Source organism: Wyeomyia smithii, chromosome 3 (genome assembly GCF_029784165.1).
Source record: "Wyeomyia smithii strain HCP4-BCI-WySm-NY-G18 chromosome 3, ASM2978416v1, whole genome shotgun sequence".
NCBI classification, from domain to species: Eukaryota; Metazoa; Arthropoda; class Insecta; order Diptera; family Culicidae; genus Wyeomyia; species Wyeomyia smithii.
Genome location: NC_073696.1, coordinates 170,594,825 through 170,620,833, shown reverse-complemented (window position 1 = coordinate 170,620,833; position 26,009 = coordinate 170,594,825). Strand labels below are relative to the sequence as shown.

Genomic DNA, 26,009 nt, shown 5'->3' with positions numbered 1-26,009 from the left:
GTAAATTTCGGAATCCGTGTAAAAAACCCGCGTAAATTCTGCAATACGAGTGAAGAGAAACCGAAATCCGCGTAAAAAATACCGCGTAAATTTCGGAATCCGCGTAAAAAAACGAGTAAATTCCGGAAACCGCGTAATTTCCGGAATCCGCGTAGTAAAAACCGCGTAAATTCCGGAATCCTCGTAACAAAGCCGCGTAAAAAAACCGAGTAAAAAACCGCGTAAAAAGCGACCTTAGTGTATTTCTTTTTTACCTTCTTTGGAGCATGTTTTGGATTTGAATTCCGAAAACGCGTCAGCCTATAACTCAGGCTTTTCCTGTGAATTTTGAAACAAAGTTTTTGGCATCGTTTGACATCAAAATTTCAAAATGGAAAAAATTTGAGTTGTACCTACCGGTGTTGCACGAAACCCACAATATTCTTACTTGACAGTAGAGGCGTAGCCGGCGCCGTTATACAATACAATATCGCACGCTGGCCTGTGGGGGCTATTGCGGTCTCGACCAACTCGATTTTAAGTTGTCAATTCAATTTTCGATTTCCCGGTATTTTCTCGGTTTTCCCGATATTTAATAAAATTTCCCGGTGTTTTCCTTTTAAACATATAAGATAAAATCAATTTTCACATGCTTTTTTATGCCTTGCAGAAATAGTGTTACAAACCCATGAAAAACATTTCTCATTCATCGTTTTTAGCTGTCCGTCGACGTTAGCAAGTACCTTCATAGTGATCTGCTGCATAATTTTCCCCCTCCTTATCTCCAAATCGTTGACAATCGCCTTCTCGCGCTTTCTTGCTTCCTTCTGCTTCTCTCTCTGTCAAGCTACTCTCGAGCTTGCAGTGCGTCTGTATCAGGATGCCAATCATATGCATGGGATAAATTTAAGAGCTTTGAGGGGCATTGAGGTTTTGTCTTTTCGAAAAATGTCCTCAGGCAAATTTTCAAGCGGACTTTGGGAAGAAGAGCCTCAGAGTGACCAATGAAAAAATGCACATAACACTGTCAAGATGCATTTTGCAAAATGCATGAAACGTTGAGATCTTTTCTTTCAAAACAATTTTTTTGACGTGTCTTTGTTTACTATACTGGGATGCATTCTGTAAAATTGGAAATGAAACTGGCGAATGTTGCGTCAGTTTCAATGTTGTTAGGTAGATGTTGTTGGATAGATAAAATGTAGAATAATTTTGTAATATGCTAGTTATCACGATAATTTTATTGCTAAGCGGTAAAATTGATAAAAAGTTACAATTTCCTAGCACAGACACCGTGAATGCACACCATCCGTTTCCTGTGATAATCTCTGTATCAATATCGAAATAAAAATTGACAAACTCTCCCCGTCCGAATAGAACAATTTATTTTTGCTTCCATGAGCTTAGACTAATATGATGTCTCGAAGGTAAAAGTTTTCTGAAAAGTTTGGAACAATCCCCATTCTTGAACAATTTCTAAACCTGCTTTCAGAACCTAATAAAAACTGATGTCTTGAAAGAAAACATGCCGGTAAAATCACACAGTACCAGTGGAGTAAAGAACCGCAGGTCTCTCTTCGTCTATGATTGCAGCGGTACACGTCTATTCGTACTGCAGCGGTACTATTCATATTGCAGTGGTACACTTTCGTTGGTACATTTCTATTCGTTTGCAATCGAGGAAAAACTGCAATACGGCTGTTGATGGTGGTTGAAAGTTTATGTCATAAATATTATTACCATAAATTACTCAACAAGAATTGTAAATTTTTGCAACGAATTTAATTTTATCTTCGATATTCACTAAATAATCGTGACCAGATAGTATCGAAAGAGTTAATTCCCAAATATACACAATTATAGAAGAGTAAGAGCCTGCGAATGCTTGTGAATTTTTGGTTCATTTACTAAGATTCATTCAGAATTTCTTTTTATGTTTCAAAATTGATAGATGATATACACTAAAGTCGCTTTTTACGCGGGGGATACGTGCCGCGTAAAAAAACCGCGTAAATTCCGGAATCCGCGTAAATTCCAGAATCAGCGTAAAAAAACCGCGTACATTCCGGAATCCGCGTAAAAAAACCGCGTAAATTCCGAAATCCGCGTAAAAAAAACCATCGTTAATTTTGCATTCCGAGTGAAGGGGAACCGGAATCCGGGCAAAAAAAAAATACCGCGTAAATTCCGGAATCCGCGTAAAAAAAACGCGTAAATTCCGGAATCCGCGTAAAAAAAACCGCGTAAATTCCGGAGTCCGCGTAAAAAAGCCGCGTAAAAAAAACCGCGTAAACAGCGACCTTAGTGTATTATTATTCTGAACTTTACCATAATAAAGGTATACTAACTGTCTTCGTTATACAACGAATGTGGTTGTAGACAAATGGAAAAAATGTGAAGCAAAAAACAAAAATGGAATTGTTAAGTGCTACGATTTTTTGTTGGAACTTGTTAATAGTTTTGTTTAACATATCTTCTTATGTTTGCCAATTAATGAACCTCTGTAAGGGTTTCCATATTATTTTGAAAGTAAGATCCATATTATCGATTTGATTTAATCAGAGTTGAATAAGACAAAACCATTAATTATGATAACGTAAGTATTATTGGATTTGGTTTTTGAGAATATAGAGTTAATTCTGACTTTGACGCATTACGAGAAATTCTTGGTGCTTCTTCAACAAGCACGACATGCTTGTGCCTTGTCAAATACATGTTGTTTGAACAAAAAAATACTACAGGCATAATATCGTCAAATATAAATGACATTCTTTCGAGTGTTGTTGAATATATTTCAAGAATTGATGTCCAGGGGAGGCTGAAAATAAAAATACGTACAGTCGCTAAGCAAACACATTGATTCAGTCAGCAGACTCTGTATATTTTGCAACAAAAAAAAACCCTAATTACAGTGTTTAGTCCCACGTCACTGGGGCCAATCTACGGTGCCCGCATAACTGTCCAATTATGATTTTTGCCACCTTTGAGTTATCATCGGGAATCGATTTAATTGTTATCATATTTTCCGAAAAAAATCTAAAATTATATTGTACTTTGTATACTTTGTAATTAAATACTTTTGTATGGAAGAACATGGAAAAAATACTAAGTTGTGTTTGTTCCATATTGAAAGTACCCGCATTACAGTCCCACTGCATAGTGGTACCAACTTCGAACATATAATCTTGCTCCAGATTAGTGTACATCGGATAATTTTAGGCATATAGAAGTATGTCATTCAACTAACAAGTCTAATGTTGTTTTTCCTTAGTACAATCTACGTTGCCAGTGATACTGCCGGTTGCTGGTTGAATTTATATGCGATGGGACGAAATTAGCGAGTACTTTTAAAATGTACCCGCATATTTTGTCCCATATGGTTTTTTTTTCAAGTTATATAACGTAAAACCAATTGCATTCATGGTTTTTTGTTCTCAACGTTAAACTTGTGGTGCCATGAAACTGTTTGCAATTAAACAATGAATAGGACGTTCAAGAAGCGAAAGAGATAGGATAACCAGATTTTCTCGGAAGGAAAACGGGACAAGTGCGTGCAAAAACGGGACGATAGATTTCTGAAAATTTTGATTCAACAAAGCATTGATTGTTTTGCTGAATCTAACTCAATAGGTACAAAGAAATATTGAACTGATGCATAGTAAAGTGTAAGTTTTGAAAAAATGATCATGAAATTTGTCACCTTTTACCTGTTTAAGTCACCTTTCACCTACGCAATTATATGGGCCCGGTCGAAAAGGGGTACAGCAACACTTGATTCGCAACCTTGTTCTATTTTAGTTTAGTCCCACGTCACCACTTCATACAACCCTAGGGCTGTATACCTTGTAGTATTTTCGAAAAACTTCGATCTTCGGGACTTACAAAATTTTCGGGCTGGGGCCAATCTACGGTGCCCGCATAACTGTCCAATTATGATTTTTGCCACCTTTGAGTTATCATCGGGAATCGATTTAATTGTTATCATATTTTCCGAAAAAAATCTAAAATTATATTGTACTTTTACCTACGCAATTATATGGGCCCGGTCGAAAAGGGATACAGCAACACTTGATTCGCAATCTTGTTCTATTTTAGTGAAAAAAAAATGACCTTTCTTCTAGTTTAACAAGGTATTGAGAAACTTCGATTTCTAATAAATGTGTTAACTGTTACGCTAAGTTTCCCAAAAACTGACTCAAACCCTGGTTGCATTTGAGTAAGAAAATTGAACTTTCTTTTATTCAAACAAAAAACCTGACATGGTTATGTTGCTCGGAGATTTTCAAAGTTGTGATAAGAAATTGTGAGTGCTAAAGAAATTTTTGTCTGCACAAAATTGTTCTACACTATTTTTATAGTTGGTACTTTATTTATCATAGCAACTCTTACCAGCCGATCGAACTCGGTGATTTTTGTGACAATGTCAGCTAAATATTTCGATAAAATTCAATAAGATAATAAAGATTCGTCGTAAACTCGACAGCCTTAAAATACTTCGCAAAGTTTCTGAGTTTTTCGGCAATCAGGTGTGCATGACTTGAAAACAAATTGTCCAAATTTTGACTTATGCCATTTCCAGAGCGAGTTCAAAATCATTTCGCTGACGCAGATGAATTTCGCTCTACCTGGAGATTCGGAAACTACCTCACAGTCCCGGAGAAAACACCCGGAGACCCGGAGACTTCCAGTGAAATCCGGAGAGGTGGCAACTTTATTTAAATAAGGTATTAGCAAACCTCAGTATTCAATATATGTGTTCAGTTTTACACTAAGATTCCAAAAACGGCGTCTTTGACACTACTCAAATTAAAACCGGTTTAAGAACTCTAGGAAATCGTGTTATAAATTGTTTTATGTGCAAGAAAGATCATTTTCACCTGCACGAGTAATAGATAATGACCACCTGATTTGATTTCAATCAGGTTGATTGTACTTCATTGTGCCGATTGCCAACGATGATGCCAATAAACTCAGTTGACTGTCGCAATACAGCTAACATACATAAATACGAAAATCGGCAATGAAGAAAGCGAAAAAAAAACAGTTGTGCTTGTTTTGATGGTTGCAACTGTTGTCTCTATTCACTAGCTAAGCAAAGGTATTTTCAAACTACGTCGAATTATTTTTTATCTAATACAGTTTCCGTTTTTACATTTACCGCTTTCAATCACATTTATTAAGTACGAAAGTATTCTGCCTATAAACGCATGAGTCACACTGCCAAAAACCTACAACTGAGTAAAACGCAGTAGACGCAGGTAAACCATAGCATTTTTTCCTTCCTATGGATTCAATCAAAGAAACAAAAATTTAAAATAAGCATTCATCCAAGGTAAATATATTTGTGCAGAAAACTTTTATATGCAATAAGGTTATTGTTGTTTCGATCAGTACACTTTATTTGGCCTTTTAATGAAAGTTACCATGATCATGACCATGATTCTGCTAATTGGTTTCAGCTCTGAGCCTGTTATGCGTTTATTCGTAACGTGGGACTGACCAAAATCAATATTTTTTTCATCATTTTAGCAACAAACCTAACTTTTGTTGTAAATTTTCGAGAGCACACGTAATGTAAAGAAGTTTCTAAGGTTTATCTCAAAAGTGATGAAAACTCACATGTGACTGTTATGCATTTATGGGCAGTATTGTTCTCTTGCTGTTACTACTGTTTTATGAAGGTTCTCATGAATATATATATACTTATATATTTTACGAAATACACGGCAATCTTATACATCTGATATAATATATTGTAAGATATTGTTTTTTTTTTTATTAAATCTCTCTGAAGAACAGTTTAAATTATTCAATATTTAAACTATTCAACAAAGTAATTTCATCGTGAAAAATCGCAATAATCTCTTGCAATTCTGCAAACTACCACCAGAGATCTCACAATAGATCAACGATTCTGGTAGCAGTAAGGTAGTCCATACTAGAGATGATCGGGTTTCGGGTTTTCAGACCCGAAACCCGAACCCGAACCCGAACCGTACCCGACGAGTTCGGGTCGGGTTCGGGTTTGAAAATTTTTAAGTGTCGGGTACGGGTCGGGTTCGTGTTTTGTGAAAAAAATATGTTCGGGTTCGGGTCGGGTTCGGGTTTGAAAATGTCGGGTTCAGGTCGGGTTTGGGTATTAAAACCCGAAACCCGATTATAAAATCTATGAAATCTCGGGTTCGGGTTTCACAATTTCGGGTTCGGGTCGGGTTCGGGTTTCAGTGAAATAAAATTTTCGGGTTCGGGTTTGAACGAATAAAAAAGTTTCGGGTTCGGGTCGGGTTCGGGTTTTGACCGAAAAAAAAAATTCGCGTTCGGGTCGGGTACGGGTTTGAAAAACATCAAACCCGACCATCTCTAGTCCATACAGGAAAAAAACTCCAGAGATTGTTATGAAATCTTATATATGTGTGTACAATAATGTTTCGACGCTATTCGATCAGGATCATTCAAAAACCTTATCTTTTTTCAAATTTGACATTTCGTGTACTCTTGATATTTGAAATTAGCTACTGTTCAAACAATAGGTACTAACATAGTTTATAATTCAAACGTAGATTACCTGATATAGTTACGAAAGAATGTTGTTACTCCTTGCTTTATCAAATAAAAACAGGTTCGATTGAAGACAACATATACTATCTCTACTATTCACTTCAAGTAAATTTTTCGACTTCCCACTGTGTTCTCAAAAAGGTTATTGAAATTGGTGTTATTGAATTCACTAAAATAGTTTATTTTCAATCTTTTCTAGCAATTTTATGCATTATAATTCAATAAATTGCATTGTTGGCTGAAACTCGTCTTATTGGTGTTTCACTTTTATTTTGCAGTTTTGCGAGTATCTAATTTTCTTCACGAATAATTTACAATAAGTATTTGGCTAAAATGTTTTTTTTTTTTCGATCACTACTTTCAGTAGCATTTTTACCAACCAAAACACACTCATCAACACAGCAAATGTAAAATAGAACAATTGCACAACGTATTCCAATAAATTACAAATAAAACTGAGATTCCATGACAGAAACAAACGATAAAATATTTCTCATTACTTGCACGAGATTTTTCATTTCTATTTTTTATAAAACCCAATTCACTTTTGCTATCAAAGTTTACAAATCCACGAAACCCTAATACAAAACAACCTGCAGAAAAAAAAATGTTTCGGTTTTTGGCTGAGGTCAACCTGTTCAGAGTTGCCAGACTTTATTTACGGATTTAGAATTTGTTTCCATACGCACCGATAAAAATAAATCCAGCTTTCCACGAACGGTTATGGCGGACAGTGCACGCAGCCCATTTTGGCGTCTTCTGGAGGTCAGGTAATTTTCAATCGCAGTACATTAATGACCAGGTATTCTGGACTGAGTGCATCGGTAGTAGCGAGGCTGTTACCTAAACAAACAATTTTGTTGATTAACAGCTTATTAAGCTGCTATTGGGCGGATTTCTGCTGAACTGAAGTTCAATAAGCTGTTCCACAACAAATTTGTTTGCTTTGCATGTTGGACGTTGTCAAAATGGGCTTCGTGCACTGTCCGCCATCACTGCTCGTGGAAAGCTGGATAGAAAATTTGACAAAATTGGTTTATTTTTGTTCTATTTTAATTTAATCACAGATAACAGACATACAAGCTAATTTCGCTTCATGTGTAAAGAGTTGCAACGGGTTTTTACGAGCCTCTGGCATTTCTATACCGATTAACAGTGAATGACAATAAACTCATGTCCTGGACTCAAATTAATTTGTGCCCACTGTCAGCAGCAAGATAAAGATGTATGAAAAGAAGCGGTGATATGCTATCTCGTTTTTACATATGTTGAGATGATAACCCTTGAAACATGGCATGATGCCAAAGGGGTGTTTTTTGAGCATGTCGCAATACGCAATATGGTGGCGCTAAGAACACTTAGTAGTCAATGATTTGATAGAATCGGTAGTTTTCCAGCTCTCATCGATATTATCCACATCCCTGTCACGAACGTCATTCCCATACATTTCGCTTGAAGCCGTTGTTCTCTGGCTCGATTACCCGTCAAAAGGCTGTCAGTGCTTGCGAAACAGCCGATTAAGCACCGTTCATGCGAGATTAACTGTTGCTGCAAGTGGTGTGAAGAAATGCAGAAAGCGAAAAACGATTGTTTTGTTTTGAACGTTTCATGGATTTTGTGCACTACATAAATGGTCACGTTCAAACATGTTTCAACACGTTTAGGATAGCCCTACATTCAATATAGTTAGAAGCACGCAAAAAATCCGTACAGTAACACATGCGGCACAATGAACGGAGCTTATGACCATATTTCCAACAGTAGCGCCATCATCATCAGCGGCGGCTTCAGAAAACTGTTGTCATGACATCGGTCTGATATTATCGCAATAAGAAGGGTTGTCGTTTTATAATGTAGAAATTTTGAGCAGTCGTAATTTGTACATAATCGACAATTTCATTCAATCCCAATTATTATTTGCGCTAAAGTTGTTTGTTTTAGTGTTGATTTGAAAAAAAAAAATACACAAACCTCACAAAATCGGTGTTAAATCGTTGCAAAAACAGCGACTCTATAGTCCGTGAGAATTTGCGCTGCCATCACTACAGTGGTTAAAGCCGCAAGTCGCAGAGATATGCCGTTAGCATTCCAAACGAGTAAGAATTTGAAATCTTACACGCGATTTCTGGAGTTTTTAGTTCTAGCTTGGATGTCTGTTACCTGTGGTTTAATGTACATTTCTGCGAGGGGTAAGACAGTGAGTAAATTTGAGGTTTTCCGAGTTTTTCTGAGGAAACCTGAAAAATAAAGAGCAAATCTGAGTAACTCTCGTGTCTCTGAATATCCATACTTAAACTTTTTTCCCACCGCGAATATACACATGAATGTTGCTCGGTCCCACCGTTCATATATATTTCTTGCTCTCAAGGTAATCAAAGATGAGAATCAGCTGAGAATTTCGGAGTAATATTGAGTAAATTAGAGTAACTCCCAAGCATAAAAGTAACTCAGATAAAAGTGAGTAAATTTGAGTTTTTCTGAGAAAACGTGAAAAATAAAAAGCAAATCTGAGTATCTCTCGTGTCTCTGAATATCTATCCTCAACAAGGTTGTTAATCGATAATTTATCGTAAACGCCGATAACGATACCGTCTGTTATCGTTACCGACGTAATTACGTCTTCAGACATTATCGTCATTGTCCATGACGATAGCTACTGGACGGAATCGAATCAATAACGTTTGTTTATTACCATCCACTGCAATACCATCATTTGCTTTATTAGATATATCATTTAGATGCATTTTAAATGCAAATATGCGATGCTACATACCTTACTATTCGAATTTGTGCTTTAAAAAGCGCCTCAACTAAACAATCAAAACTAAAACAATTAAAACTGAGAAATTTATTTTCCTGATGAGAAGCGAAACATAAACAAATAAGGAAAAGTTTCTTCCTGTTGCCTAGTGATGTTTCGTCTCCAATCTTCCGAAGTGAAAAAAACGTTTCCTCACCCCGTGCCTGCTTTTTGATCAAGTCTTACACCATTCACTACCACAGCAGACAAAACTGGCATAAGGCGTTAGTGAGCTGATAACGTCTAGTGACTATCGTTATCGCCGATATCGTTAATGTTTGAAGACGGTATCGTCATCGTCAATAACGATACCATACGTTATCGGTAACGGCGATGACGATTATCGACTATAATCTATCGTATTAACAACCTTGATCCTCAAACCTTTTCCCCACCGCGAATATAAATATGAATGTTACTCGGTCTCATCACTCATATATTTTTCTTATTCTCAAAGTAATCGAAGATGTGAATCATCTGGATATTTTGGAGTAATATTGAGTAAACTAGAGTTACTCCCAAGCATATAGTCAGCCTATACACCAGAGAGACGCCGAGACACTCACCGTTAAGGCAACTGTCAACATCAAAACGGATAACGGCAATGAAAAATTATACAGCTCGCCCGTTTTGATGTTTACAGTTGCCTTAACGGTGAGTGTCTCGGCGTCTCTCTGGTGTATAGGCTGACAACAAGCTAGAAAGCCTATAGAAAAGAGAGACGCCATGGCACTCACTTCCATTAAGCTCACACCAAAACGGCTGGAAGGCCCTTTCAGTTTCGAAAGTTTTGACGCAAAGTATTGCAATCAAGTTGCGATGAAAAAAGGGACCTGCTAGTTAACGTAACAACTTGTATGCAAGTAAAATTATAAAAAAATATGAATTGTAATTTTAATTGAATTATAATGATTAATTCTTTTTCACTCTATTTACAAAAAGATAGGTTAGGTTAGGATTGAAGTTGCAGAGTGATGGGTGTTGCTTTATTTCCAGGATGCAACACAACTCTCTCGTTTTTACCAATGTTGTAATTAGTTATCTCATTTGACTTAATAATTAATAAAATTATATGCATATTTAATCGTTTTGGTAATTTTTAAATTTTACCGACGTTATCGTAATAATTTTTCAGTTAAAATCACCGAGTGTTTAGTATATACAAACTAGTTTCGGAATTATTTCATCATTATATTGGTAAAACATTACCGAGCATCTCTCATAGTTTGACAGGTTGTCAATTGTTGGTTTTATAAAATCTCGGTATTTTGATGAAAATATAGAGCTGTTAACATCTCGGTAATTTATTTGACTGTACTCGGTGATGATATCTTGATGTGTGTACATCATATTTGGTCCACGTTAATTTTTAAATTAGCGTTGTTGTTAAGTCTACAGAATCAAAGAATTTTCATAAAAAAATTAAATCCTCAATTTATTATGGAACTTGCTTTGCTTATAAATGAACAGCCAAACGAAGTTACTTTAAGCTGTATTTTTTTCGACAGCGTTTGCTTTTATTGTTGGCGTTCCGAAACAGCTTATTTTAATTATTTAAGCTTATTTTAATACCGTGAATATTTTTCGCTTCAAAAACATAAACATGTTCAGTGATACGATCGCTTCAAAAACATAAACATGTTTCGTTGAATACGAGTTAGTTTCATATCCGCCATATTCCTGTATAACTTGCCTTGTAAGCTTTTGCATTCTTCCGAATTTCGAGTTGATTTTTTCGAAGATCCAAGAAAATCAAGCACCTCACACACATGAAATGAGGCAAAATGAAGAGGATTGAGGTGCACAAAATAAATATCAATTAATAATTATTCCTAGCATACCTTATTGGTTTGGTTTGATGAACTTCTGAAATTCAAAGAACTTAAGTGAACCTAACTTTGAAACACATTGAATGATAACTCGTTCAAAAATGGAATGCGGTGTTTTAGTCTATAGCCAATGCTCACTAGATTTCTAACAAAATTTGAAATCGTTGGAACTGCTCGAAAATTGAAAAATGCGCCTCTAGGGCATTGCTCAATGTTTATCTTCAAAGTGCTCTGGATAAATAATTTAGAAAGCACAATGAATTATATTATAATAATTTAAGTACATTATTATACTAATGGAGAGAATAAAATCGCGCCAGATGGTCTGGAAATTATATATAACCCGAGTGCATTCACGAAGCTAGTTATCATGAGCTTTTCGATTTAGAATAACTATATAAATTATTCAAAATCATTGGAGTTAAAATATTTTGAAAAATGTCGAATACGAATAGAACTATTAGAAAACTCAAACTTTCATAAAAAATTGCTTTTCATTCGTTAATCCTGTTTATCAAGAGTTGCGTTATGACTAGGCTGACTAGACGTACCATTTTGAACGGGACAGTACCGTTTTTTCGACTATTTTTAACCGTTTCGTCTTTTTGCCATTTTGTACCGTTTTAGGATACTCCTTGAAAAAATCTCAAAAAGAGCTTTGCATTGAAACTCTTCCAAAATGGAAAATAAGTTTCCAAGCAGCCAGGATTTTTCTAATATTACTGAGTACGTTTTGTGCATTCCTGACAGTACCGCACCACTGGAAGGACATCCGGACCTCTTCTATCGTGAACTGATAAAAAAGTCGCGCTTCAAAGTTGAGACCATGATATTGCGCACTTCCCACCAAAATGGACTGCACAGTTTGAAAGTGCAACAGCAAAGAAGTGTGCATCAAAGTGCTCATTTACACTTATGAATTCGTTTTCGCGCAGGTCTACACTGTTCCCGGAGTTACAGGGTAAAAAGTGTAACACGAGTGTAGCTACACCGCAAAAACGAATTTACCATCACTCACCATACTTTTTGACAGCTTGCTTTCATTTGTGTGCGGCAGTGCTGCCAAAATACATTATTAAAAAAAAATTATAAAAATATTGGAAATTTAAAAAAAATTGTTCGTGGTTGTAATAATTTATTCATGTACGGACATCTAATAAATGTTACGCAATACATTCAATAAATTCCACTTTTGATTGAACACTTAAAAAATTAGTAAGAGTTTGATTCAATCAGATTCCGAAGGAAGTATATTAGTGTTACTCAATCTTTTCTGGCAACAACAATGCACGGATTCAACTGTGCTTGAAGAAGTGAGCTGAAAATCCAGTAGTCAAAGCAATAAGCAATAACTGTTAGTCAAAATCTCGATCATCATGTGTTTCAGGAACTCATTGCAAAAAAAAACACACTCTTTAGGATCGGGCAAGTTCATCAAAGCAATGAATGTATGTTTGTATGCTTTGGTTGGCAAAAAAATCCAAAAATTATTTCAGCATGTGTTCCGTTTTTTGAACCCATTTGTCCCGTTTTTATCCCGAAAAAATCTGGTCAGACTTCAAGCTTCTTCAGAGAAAAAAATTGAAACAATTCAACTCTTATTTGGTTTAAATAAAAATTTAGTGTTAATTTTCTATTCGTTAAGACAATACATTTTTTTTTCTCAGACTCATTTCAGTAGTTCAAACTTGTTTCACGATTGCAAAATTTTTTTTTTTATTCAAATTGTGAAATGGGAATCTATCTCCTTCGAACAGTTAGAAAGGCACAATAATGAGTTGAATGATAATTTAAGGAGGTGCGCTGTCGTAGTGGAAATTTGTGATATCTGGTGGTTTAATTTTATTGAAGAGCGTGGAAAAGTTACAACTCGGGGCATTCGGGGTTGGTTCTTAGAGATTTAACTGGAACTACATTAATAAACATGATTTATTTTCGTAAAGGTACAGAGGCCTCAACCTGGTTGGAATCTATGTTGTCGAATTTGCAAGTTCAGCTGTCTTTGGCTCGGATGTGTCGTTCTGGTGATATTGATCTATAATAATATAATCTATAAACTCTTCAAATAGAAAATGAATGTTATAATTGAAATATTCGGTATAATTTCACTGTTGGCTACCAACAATTTGTTATTTAGAGTGATAAATAAATATTTTTTTCTCTATTTAAATAAATAATAAGTTTGGATTAGAATTTAGTAAATTAAGCAGTTTTATCCTACAAGTGAAGTAAATATTGTAAAACAAATTTTATTGAAAAATATTGGAATTTCAGTCGGCTGGATAAACCCTTGGGAAAATTCAAACGCGTGGTATATTCATCCTGAAATTAAAAAAAAATCATATCAGCGAATAGGTAAAGCTTCCTAATAGTCAAAAATAGCGCTTTTTACAAGTGCTTACAATGTAAATAATGAATCATATCTGTTTAAAATTTTAGCTTTTCAAGTTTTTTTTGTCAAGAATAATCTTGTCCTAAATAATTCCATCAGTAATCAAAACTGTACTGTATATTGCTGTTATTAAAGTTGGATTGAAATTTCCCATGCAGAATCTATTCTGAATATTTTTGAAGCAAACCTTTGCTAATACTGTAACACATATTATTTCTGTTACGTGAAATGTGCTTGGGTCCCTAAACATATAATTTTGAAAAAGTTACGCGAAATAACATCGCAAAGCTTTTCTCGGCGAGGGAACCCGCCGTTTTGGTGTGACAGTTACCATAACGGTGAGTGCTACGTCTTCTCTCTATCCTATAGGTTCACTACTACAAGCATAAGAGTAACTCAGATAAAAGCTGTCTCGCCCCTCGCATATTTGTTCATTGCAGCGTAAAGCAATTCTGTCTCGTTTTTTTTTTCATCAAAACCTTGGGTTGATTAGAGTGCCTGTATGAGTAGACATAAACTAAATCTCCCAGAAACCGTCACTAACTCTGGTTAATTTTACTTAAGTCTCATGTACACTATTTATTCAAAGAATTCGATAAATTTTTGTTTAGTTTTAAGCAGTACTGGCACAGAGAACAGACTGACAAGCAAACGATAAAAAGTGTGTAAAACAAAATGCGCACGCAAAAATATACTCTCCGAATTACACCCCTCGTCATGCTGAGTGGTAAACTAAGATGTGATGTCGCTACCGTCGCCGTAGAGCGAACGGCATAGCCAATATATTTTAACGTTAGTACCAACGGGAGTGAAAAGTACATACACTGATGAAAATACAGTCTGTTTAGCGACGGTGGCGACATCACACTTTACTTTACCATTTAGCATAACGAGGGGTTATATTTGGAGGATAATTCATGGCACACATGCAAAATTTTACACACATTTTTCAGACCGTTTGTTCGTCGCCTGTTAGACTGTTCTCTGTGGTACTGGACGTATGTGTAGATAAATCACACAGACTTGACCTGCCCTATCTTCATGGACTATTGCCCATACACATTTTTGAAAATTCAATTAGAGCATAGATTCTGGTCTAAAATAATTCAGATGATATTTCGTGGCACACAACCACAATTTTACACATTTTTTAAAACTGTTTATTCGTCGCCTGTTAGTCTGTTCTCTGTGATACAACCATCATCAGTGCTTATGTGAACCATGATGAGTGGAACATGGTGTAACGGTTTGACCAAAAAGTAGGCGCGGGGTGAGGAAGCGTTTTTTTCATTTTGGAGGGTTGGAGACGAAGCATCACTATGCAACAGCGAATAATCTTTTTGTGTTTGTTGATATATCCTCACTAACTAGACAATTGAGTGCCGCAAATTCTGGTGTTTTAAGTTGGAAATTGTTTCTTAAATTAATGAATATTGATAGTAAGGTATGTAGCATTGCCATATTTATAATTTAAATGCATCTAAATGATATATAATGAGATGCGATAATTTTTATGCCCTAGTTGATTATAAATAAACCTACTCACTGGCAATTTTTTTTTTCCAATATGGCCGATTCTGCTTTTGACATATCGTTACACCATGTCTTTATACATCATGATGTGGACTATTGCGTATAATAACAGCAGTCCACATAAGCACTGATGATGGTTGTACGTAGCAACCGATATAGAGTTCTCCAAGCGAAAACACACGAACACTACGACACAGCTCGATTTAAACTGTATATTGAAATTTGTGAGAGTGTGAATCAAACCTGGTAGTTTTTTTATTCTTCTCTTCGTTCTCACAGGTGACAAAAATTCTTACAGCTAACAATGAAAAATCGAATACATCGCACTAATACAAACGCGCCTGGAGAACTCTATACGTAGTAAAATTAAATGGAAGCATACATACTTAACATTTATTGCCAAGTTTCGGTATATTTTGCCGAGAACGGCCCCAGTGAGTGCTCGGTTAAAAAATAATGACAGTTGTCAAATTTTTTCGTAAATCTCGGACCACCTAACAGAAATTTCGGCACATAATATCTGTAATCTCGGTAGTGATAGCTCAGAGAACAGACTAACAGGCGACGAACAAACAGTCTGAAAATAGTATGTGAAATAGGGGGTTTCAATTTGAAAAAATACCTGCTTTTTCTTATTCTAATCGATAACCGACCTTTCAGTAGGCATTACGTAATTTGTCTTAGATCTCTACGAGTTTTCTTTGATTTTAAAATTGAGAAATTGTATTTGTTTTAAACTTTCACCAACTGGCAAGTAGTGCACAGAGTGACACTGCTGTTGCTGGCTTTTTGGGGAATATAACCCTGATAGAAATGTCGTTGCTGGCTTTTTGGGGAATATAACGCTGATAGTAATGTCGTTTTCGTTTTCGCGGTGTAGCTACACTTTTTCCGTGCTATATTATGCAGCTTCAAATAAAACATTTTCAGTGTCATTGCATTGGTATGCGTAATAATGGGATAGCTGTCAATTCGTTTTGTTTTGGTCATTATCGCATCCTGCATCTGTAATCACATAACCGCATCCGCATCTGCAGATGTCTGAAAAATCACATCCGTAACATCCCTGCTGGTGAAATACCTGGGAGGGAGAAACGAATACTACACTCAAAACAGAGAACACGCACATGCGTCGTTTTCTGATAGCGTGTAACTATCTTCTTGCTGTGACGCATGCATGACTCAAACGAAGAAATACTGAATGTGCAAATATTACAGACTAATTTTTCGAGTCTGTTTTTTTTTTTCAATTTGCCGTTGCATAAAAGTTTTTTCAGAGTTTTGAGTTCGACCTTGATGAAATGTGTTCGAAATTGTAACCAAAGCCTTAAATCATGAGAAGCGCAAGTTTATTAATCGAAGTACGCTAGCATAATTATTACTTAAAGCTCATGAAATTTATTATTTTACGTAAAAACAAACCAAAATATTTTGTTAAACGACAATAAATACAAAAACTGTTTGCGAGGAATATTTTTTCGAGCAACGCGATACCACAGACAGACGTCCAAGCAAGAACAACATTGATCACAATTTCCGCGTAAATTTTCAAAGTAAATTGCGTTATAAATCACTTGTACACTAGCGCCGCCTGGTGACCTTATCGCTACAATACATTTTTTTTCGCTGGTGTACGAGGCTGGCGGTACTGGTAGCGCTATCTGGTTACGGATTGCTACTACAAAAAACTTTACACAAGTTTGGAACTTAGCTTGGACGACTGTCTGCGGCGATACCTTTCAGTTATAACAATACTCTTCGCAAAAAATGCTTTTTTTCTCCTTGGTTCAAATTGACAGTCAATGACATCTCATTCTGGTTCATTTTGACACTCACACAGCTTCGTATCCGTTTCTCCCTCCCACGTGAAATACCTGTGTGTTCCACAAACGGGTTACGGGTTTTCACGATAGATTTCACAAGCGAATATATACCTTTTTCACTTGTCAAATTTTTCGCCTTGCTTGGAACCACCCCTTTGGCATCATGCCATGTTTCAAGGGCTAACATCTCAACATATGTAAAAGTGAGATAGATACGGTTTAGCGTGCAAATTTGACAAACTTGCTGTAAAATTCTACCTTGTACATGTACAGTTCTTGTTAATCAATAATATGAGTGAAGTTGAAAAATAAGATTCATCGGTGGAATTCCCTAGTTAAAACATTTATACAGTATATGAAAACGTTATATTTATAGTTTTTGAATTAATTCCATTTATCATAAGTAATTGGTGCAGATAGCTTCAAATAAAAAAGAATAAGGAAAGATGGAATCGCTAATACCAATAGTTAATAAGCTACAAGATGCATTCACCCAAATGGGTGTACATATGCAATTGGATTTACCCCAAATAGCAGTAGTTGGAGGACAATCTGCGGGAAAGTCCTCAGTTTTGGAGAATTTCGTTGGAAAGTAAGTGATTAAATCTACATATTTATATGACTTACCCGTAATCTGCGCTAGAACGCTGAGAAAAACTTAATACAGGAGAGTATGGGACAATTATAATCATATGTGATACTATGTGAATGTTAAATTAAAAAAAACTAAATCGAAATTGCAAAAAAATAATGCATTTCTTGATACACCAATAACTACATATATGAATAATACTTTGCTTGTGTTACACAATTAAAAAATATATATATTGATCGATTGGACAAATTATGTGAAAAATTTGTTTGAGTATGATATGTATCTAGCTTGTTTCCTAATTCTCTAAATTTAATTTCAAACGGACGGAATTTACGGAATTCAACCGAAATTTGGCCGTACGATTAGCTGGCTTGTTGGATCAGCATCATTATTTCCGTGCTGGGTATTTTCGTCACTGCGGAGCAATATACTCTAGGGCAACTAGATTTCGTGGCTATATAAAGTACAATTTTAGAATGATAAGATATTATTTGAAACACAATTATTTAAAACAACATTAGGGATGAATTGTACTAAAAAAATGAAAAGTAGTTTTATGTTGCTATTTATTATTTATTAGGGTCGTAAACTAGTATTAATACTACTTATTTCACAGGGATTTTCTTCCCAGAGGATCTGGCATTGTAACACGACGGCCGCTGATTCTGCAACTTATTAATGGAACTGTGGGTAAGTAAAATAGACGCGCATATAATTTTGAAAATATAACAAGGGGCGATACAAATTTTGAATTGTTTTTATGTCAAAGGTTATCAAAGTTAACCAGAGGTGGAGCAAAAAAAAAGTAAAACCAATTAATGGCATTGTGGGAAACACATCATAAAATATACCTACATGCAATAATTTTAATTTGAGGGGAAATTTGAAGTATATGTTGGATTTGTTCTACAACTCATCACATATTCGTCGTTGAACTGGAATATCTTGTCAAGTTTCAAAATTAAACTTTGACTTCATGAATTGAACATGAATTATGATCTTTCTTTTTAACAGAGAAATGATTTTTTGTTCACATACCTTAGTTTGACATGACACAATACAAGCTAATGTTTAACGGAGGAGCCAGTTATATCTATATATTCTAAATTTGTTATCCTCGCTGCCGACTTCCAGCTATAATAAATCTAAAATTAACACTAGGCCGTGTTTTAAAATCAGCGGTTTGTTGTTGTTTCTTCAAACAGCTATAAGCAATGAGTATCATATGTGGGTCCAACTAAACGTATTTCTGCCGTTAAGTTAGATGTAGGCAGAAGGGATGGAAGTAGACTGGGCATGGATGGATTTTAGGAAAGCGTGTATAAGGGACATTTGAGGAAGTTCACGGCTTGCCAAAAGAAACAACTGGCTGTCTACCACCGACTTAAGGGGAAGCGATTAATTTAGACTAGGCGGCACGGTGAACAGGATATGACCAAACAACGTACTCTATGTCGTGATAACCTTCACCTTCAGCCCAATACGGCAGAAATGCGGTTTAATCTATAGTGATTAGACATTAGTCGAGACATCATGCAAATTGAATGCAAGCTCTGGAATCATGGGTTCGTCGATATCTCAGGGGTAATCAAAGCCGGACTTAGGATTGTGGGGGCCTGTGGGCCAAGTACTTTGTGGGGGTCCTTTTTCAGTTTATCAATATCTCAATAAGGAAATATTGCCGTTCCAGGCATAGTTGTCTCAGAGTGCAGCAAGTTTGTGTAGAACATGGGACAACTATGCTTGGAACGGCAGAATATGTCATTCAAAAATATAAGTTAAAGGATGGTTAGCCAAAGAGTCCGTTTTCTCATTGCTCGGTATCGAGCATTGAGAAGGTACTCATACTATGGTAATCTGAAACGATTTTTCGGATAAAGCACTCAGATGTTCCCGCATTTTCCCCAATGAGTACGGAGGGTCTTACCAATTTCAATGGCGGAAGCGAAAATTCTGATTATCTGAATCAAATATAAGAAGTTTTTATTAGTGAAGAAAAAAAAAAGAAGTTTTTAAAATTAAACTTTGAGTACAATAGTTAAAATATTCAAGTTGCAATTTACTGCATTTTGGGCGGATACATAGATAATTTTCCAATCGATTGCTACCACAACAAAGAAAAGCTAACCGACTTATTCGGATTGGACATATTTTCCTCTGTTCCGACATACTTTTCCGCAGTTCCGTTTTTAGTTTTTAGGTTTTAGGTATTCTAGTGGGTGGATGTGGATATCCGGATATCCGGTGTGTGGATATCCGCGTACTTGGGTTTTGAAATTTCATATCCGTTTAGATAAAATAGATTGAGGACTGCGTCATGAAAAGTTAGCACAGCACAGCATAGTATCGATATTAACAACATAATTTACACATTTAAACGTCGGTAAAAAATTTAGGCTGGAGAGATTGAAACAAATTTTTACTCAAGGGAAGACCACACTCTGGAAGGTCGAAAAATTATGAATTTCCGTGATTTTTTTATTTTGGATGTTTAGGGTGAGGTGTACTGTTCGGGTATTTTGGCTATTGATTAAGATATATTTGAAGGTGTATTTTGTATATCGTGGATGCAAATATAGTGAGTATTAAACTGTTTGCAACGTTTCTTTCGAAACCATTTTTTCTTTCAACTGGTGGTGAGTTTTTCTCATCATCTACTGAACCGATTTGGCTGAATTTTTTTTATCATGTAAAAGTGAATTATCAAACTTTTTACATAGCCTTTTTTCAACATCTGAATTTTCCAATGCTTAATAATTTTTTGAATAGTGATTTTTCATGGAAAAAAAATATTTTTTTACTAAAATGGCCGTCATTTTGGCAAATTTATGGAATTTTAAAAAACGACTACATATAACAAGTTAGATAATTCATTTTTGCATGCTAAAAACATCAGCCAAAGGTTCTGATTTAGGGAGAGCATCCACGTTCCCAACGTAATACTCACTGTATTTGAATCCACGACATGCAAAATACATCAAATCAAATCTCATCAAATATACCTTAATCAATAGCCAAAATACCCAAACACTTTACTATAAAAAATCCGAAAAAAATCACGAAAATTGATTATTTTTTGACCTTCTAGATTAGGGTTCTCCCTTAACCCATTTCCGGTGGGTGATAACAAATGGCATCATCTGACATTCAAACTATGATTGAAGTTTAGCAGTTATGCCTGAAATTTTGCACGATGAAACTCTTCTGCATGGTTAGAGAACAGATTGATCTTCTATATGCAATACAGTTTGTGTCAATTGTGTATGTAGTTGACGAGTAATAAGAGTTCGAAGTTCATTTTTTGAAGTTTAAATTGATTTCTCTCCGCCTGGATTGGGAATGCGAGATTTTTTACAATTTTAATGTTTTTATAAATAACAAATTTTGAATGACGCAATGTGATTCTAAAAGTAATGCAAAATTGTAAAGCTCTTGACAACTAATTTTCTAAATGCATGCATTTATAAGATATTTCAAAATTAAGTTTGAAAATTTGAGCTTTTTATGAAAAAACGTCTTTATTGTAGGATCTCCAGCAACAGACATAAATTCATTGAAATGTACGACCGAAAGATTGAATGAATAATTAGGAAGTAACGGTTATGTTCACATTTACGGAGATTTATTTCCATGGGTTGAATAATTCAAAGGAGGCGATAACCTTTCATTTATTCAATCAATTTTTGCCTTTTTCCTAGAAAGGTATAGCAATCACTGGCAAAACCGAAGGCATAAAAGTGCTGAGTGTGTGTGTATGTGTAATTGTGTGTGTATGTATGTGTATATGTGTATGTATATGTGTTTGGCATTTGTCTGTGTATGTGTGTGTATATGTATGTGTGTGTATATGTATGTGGGTTAGTAACGAAAGGCTGAAACTCAAAAGGCTGAAACCCGAAAGGCTGAAACTCGAAAGGCTGAAAAGTATGTTTCATAACGAAAGGCTGAATGCACAAAAGGCTGAAACCACAAAAGGCTGAATGAACAAAAGGCTGAAACATGAAAGGCTGAAACTTTTGTAACTTGAATCAAAATCGTTGATTAATTCGGACACATGGATAACAAACCTTTATAAGGTGACAGAGTTCAATGTTTGAGTATTAATTGGTTTGTGCAATGGAAAATTAATTTTCGGCAACATTTGAATCTATACACACTTGACTCTTGTACACGTTTCCTAGATAATTCAGGGCGAGACGGCCGAAGGCCGCGAGTGTGCGCCGGCGACCCGCCGTCGGAAGCGCCGGCCACTGCGGGGGGGGCAGCCCCCCCGCAGAAATCACCTTTGTATAGGTTCGTTCGTTTTCCTAGGTCTACTGACTCGTAGGGGTGATCCCCTAGTTTAGTCCGAACGAGCGATAGCGAGTAAGTACAGCATACATCTCGGACAATCGAGTCGGCCGTAGGCCGCGAGTGTTCTTTTAGAAATGAACTTTGTGAATTTCAGCCTTATGATTTTTCAGCTTTTCGTGATTCAGCCTTTCGTGTTTTCAGCCTCTCGTGTTTTCAGCCTCTCGTGTTTTCAGCCTTATGTAGTTTTCAGCCTTTCGTGATTTCAGCCTTTAGAATTTCAGCCTTTCGTGTTTCAGCCTTTCGTAGTAGACCCATGTATGTGTGTGTATATGTATGAGTGTGTATGTGTATGTATGTGTGTATGTGTGTGTGTGTGTGCGCGTGCGTGCGTGTGTGTGTGTGCGCGTGCGTGCGTGTGTGTGTGTGTGTCTGGGTGGTTTTTTTTTTTTTTTCAAAGGTGGCGGGGAAATCTGCAAACAGACACCTGAGAAGAGAACTCAGGGTGTGGGGATGAGACTAGGGGAGAGATGCTGGGGTAGTTACACTCGCCCAGACACCTACTGATCCCTGTCCCGACCCACTAAAACCCCTCCAGTCTCCAGCCCTGGTCTTCCCGGAACGACGGTTAAGTATTACGTCGGGGAGTGGCTTTTGTGCGTGATGCACCCTCTTTACTCTTATAACCTCCTAGCTAACTACCTGGAGACTGGTAATTAGCTACCACTGGCGTGTTGGTGGTTGACCCGCCACACACGTTGCAGCTCCAGAACAATCTGAGAGGCGGCCGCACATACCGCGTTCCAGATCTCCGGGTCGTCGCACATCCTCCGGACTAGATTGTCCGGGGTAGTGCCAGGCCCGCTCACAGCCATCATGTTGCTCCTCGCTCTTGCGAAACGGGGGCATACGAAGAAGACATTCTCCGCAGTCTCCTCCTCCTCCACGCACTCGGGACACATGGGGGACACCGCGTGTCCGAACCTGTGCAGATATTGCCTGAAACAACCATGGCCTGACAGGATTTGTGTCAGGTGGAAGTTCACTTCACCATGTCGTCTCCCGACCCAGCCGGATATCTCCGGTATGAGTCGGTGCGTCCATCTGCCCTTTGTGGAGTTGGACCATTCCCGCTGCCAGCGGAGCATCGAGAATGACCTTCTGGTACCTCGTATGCCCCTTGTGTCACGTTGGTCGAAACACTCTCTGTCCTCCTTGATGGCGATGCTGATAGGCATCATGCCGGACAAGACACAGATTGCATCGTATGACACCGTACGATACGCACTCGCAACTCTCAGGCACATGAGCCTGTAGGTACTTTCCAGTTTACCACGGTAACTGTTAGTACCTAGCGCTCTGGACCACACTGGCCCACCATACCTAAGTATGGACGAAACCACGCTGGCAAGAAGTCTTCGCTTGCTGCCATAAACCGCTGAGCTATTGGACATCATACGAGATAGTGCTGCAATAGCCGATGGGGCCCTCTTACAGGCATAGTCGACGTGACTCCCGAACGTGAGCTTGTCGTCCACCATAACCCCCAAGAGCTTCAGGGATCGCTTCGAGGCGATGGTGCAGTCTCCGACTCTGACCACCGCCTGTTGCTCCGATTTACGGTAGTTCACAACCGTGACCTCCGTCTTATGATGCGCGAGCTCCAGTTTCCTGGAGCGCATCCAGTCCTCGACCTTGCGTATACAGTGCGCGGCCGTCAACTCGACCTCCTCGATAGACTCGCCGTAAACCTCCAGCGTTATGTCGTCTGCAAAGCCGACGATCACAACCCCTACAGGGAACTTGAGTTTCAACACTCCGTCATACATGACATTCCACAACACCGGGCCCAGGATAGAACCTTGCGGAACTCCTGCGGTAATTGGGACGCACTTCTGACCCTCCTCCGTGTCGTAAACAAGTACTCGATTCTGGAAATAATTTTCCAGAATCTTGTACAGCGACACCGGTACATGGATGCTCCTGAGCGCGAGCGCTATGGAGCCCCAACTGGCACTATTGAACGCATTCTTCACGTCGAGCGTGACGATTGCGCAGTAGCGTATTCCCCTTCTCTTGCGCTGGATTGCTACCTCCGCCGTCTTGATGACGGAAGAGATTGCGTCCAGCGTGGACCTGCCCTTCCGGAAGCCGAACTGGTTACTTGCCAGACCGTGTACACCCTCCGTGTACCTCACCAGTCTGTTGAGGATGATCCTCTCAAGCACCTTGCCCGCGGTGTCCAGCAGGCAGATAGGCCTATATGCCGATGGGTCCCCTGGCGGTTTCCCAGCCTTCGGCAATAAGACCAGTCTCTGCCGCTTCCACCTGTCCGGAAAGAGACAGTCATCCAGACACCTCTGCATGACTGCCCTGAACAGCCCGGGGGCCGTTTTTATCGCCAGCCTGATCGCCAGGTTAGGGATACCATCCGGTCCCGGTGCCTTGCTCACCTTTAGGGATTTGGCGATCACGATGAGTTCCTCATTCGTAACCCTTGCCTCCTCCCCTGCCTCGACACGGCTGTCGTCGCTCACGGATTGGATGCTCGGCAGGTTGGCCGACCATCTCTGGTCTATGTCTGAGATACTGGAACGTCGGACGTGAGACTCGACTGCCGGAGGCCAAGGACTTGGCTCGTGGCGTGGAAAGAGTCCCTCGATGATACGCTCCAGCATCGCTGGTGATCGTTCTGCAGGCGCCAGCGCGCCTTTAGTCTTGGCCATTACGATTCTGTAGGCGTCACCCCACGGATTTGTATTGGCACTCGCACATAGCCTATCGAAGCAGGCCCTCTTGCTGGCCTTTATCGCACTCTTTAGCATCGATCTTGCCGAACTGAATGCTGCGCGGCGCTCTGTCCTCTCTTCTTCGTTTCGCGCACGCTGCATCCTCCGTCTTGCACGGAGGCACGCCTCCGTCCACCAGTAAACCGGTGGCTTTCCATTCCTAGGTTGGCGAGTCCTAGGCATGGTGGCGTCGCACGCCCGCGATAGCATAGCAACTAGTTGGTCAGCAGTCGGGCGGAGCCAACTGCCCCCCTCGCGCTCCCTTCTCATTGCCTCTTCGAATACCTCGGCATCAAAGTGCGATGTCTTCCACCCGTGAACGGTCGGAGTGTTGGCTCTACCCGTCGCTTGCCGCCTCTCGTTGTTGTCTACACTATAACAGACCGCCTGGTGGTCGCTATTAGTGTAGCCATCGTCTACCCTCCAGTTCTTGATCAGTCCTGGGCTGGAGAACGTCACGTCGATGATCGACTCCGCACCATTTCTGCTAAATGTACTTTTGTTCCCAACGTTGGCCGAATCTAGGTTGAGCTTTGCAAAAGCCCCCAACAGGATCTGGCCCCTCTGGTTCGTGAAGCGACTTCCCCACTCAACAGCCCAAGCGTTGAAGTCGCCCGCCACCACCAACGGCGTTAGGCCCGTTAGCTCCATGGATAGGAGGTCGACCATCTGGGTGAACCTTTCGGTAGATCAACGTGGCGGAGCATAGCAACTGCAGTAGAACACTCCGTTTACCTTAGCAACTACGTACCCTTCTTCTGAGGTTGAGACAACCTCCTGAACCGGGAACTTGCTCGTCGTACATATGGCCGCCAAACTGGACTTATCCGTAACCCAGTTACCGTTTCCGGGAGGGATGCGGTAGGGATCCGATATGACGGCGATGTCCGACAACGACTCAGTGGCTGCTTGGTGTAGCAGCTGCTGAGCCGCGAAGCAATGGTTCAGGTTCAGTTGCGTCACCCTTACGCCCGTGGTTTCGCAGCCGGCTTACCGGCTGGGCACCTGGGGCCTCCCATAAAGTGTTTGGCGTCCCGTTTCCCGGAACATACCATGCACTTGGGAGACTCCACACAGTCCTTTGCTTTATGGCATGCACCTCCACATCGCCTGCACAGCTGGCTCCTATCGGGCCCCTTGCAGGTCCAGGACTTATGTCCGCCCTCGAAGCACCGGAAGCAAATGTCTGGTTGCTGTAGTATGCCCAGAGGACATACAGACCAGCCGACCTTCAACTTGCCCTCTTTCAGGGCCAGGTTAGCGTCCGCCGACGGTAGTCGGAAGGTAGCTATCTGGGTCCCCGCCGGACCTTTGCGGAGGCGGATTGACTCCTTAGCCACCTCCACCCCGCACTTCGCTTTTAGGGCTTGTGCAATGTCGCACCCCTTAGTGATTTCGTCCAGGTTTTCAAGCTGGAGAGT

At 38.8% G+C, this 26,009-nt stretch overlaps 2 protein-coding genes across 7 annotated transcripts in view; one reads left to right on the top strand and one right to left on the bottom strand.

Annotated features, from left to right (window-relative positions):
* LOC129732573 (cytospin-A-like) overlaps positions 1–7,162 on the bottom strand; it is a 234,334-nt gene extending 227,172 nt beyond the window's left edge. For both annotated transcript variants that reach the window (XM_055693555.1, XM_055693554.1), the window contains exon 1: positions 6,545–7,162. The gene's annotated coding sequence lies outside the window, so the exon portion shown is untranslated. The remainder of the gene's footprint in view (positions 1–6,544) is intronic.
* A 10,021-nt stretch (positions 7,163–17,183) lies between these two features.
* LOC129732896 (dynamin) overlaps positions 17,184–26,009 on the top strand; it is a 114,837-nt gene continuing 106,011 nt past the window's right edge. For all 5 annotated transcript variants that reach the window (XM_055694289.1, XM_055694288.1, XM_055694287.1 and 2 more), the window contains exons 1-2: positions 17,184–17,506; positions 18,126–18,199. In XM_055694289.1, coding sequence (XP_055550264.1) covers positions 17,361–17,506; positions 18,126–18,199 — 220 coding nt within the window. In that variant the 5' untranslated portion in view covers positions 17,184–17,360. The remainder of the gene's footprint in view (positions 17,507–18,125; positions 18,200–26,009) is intronic.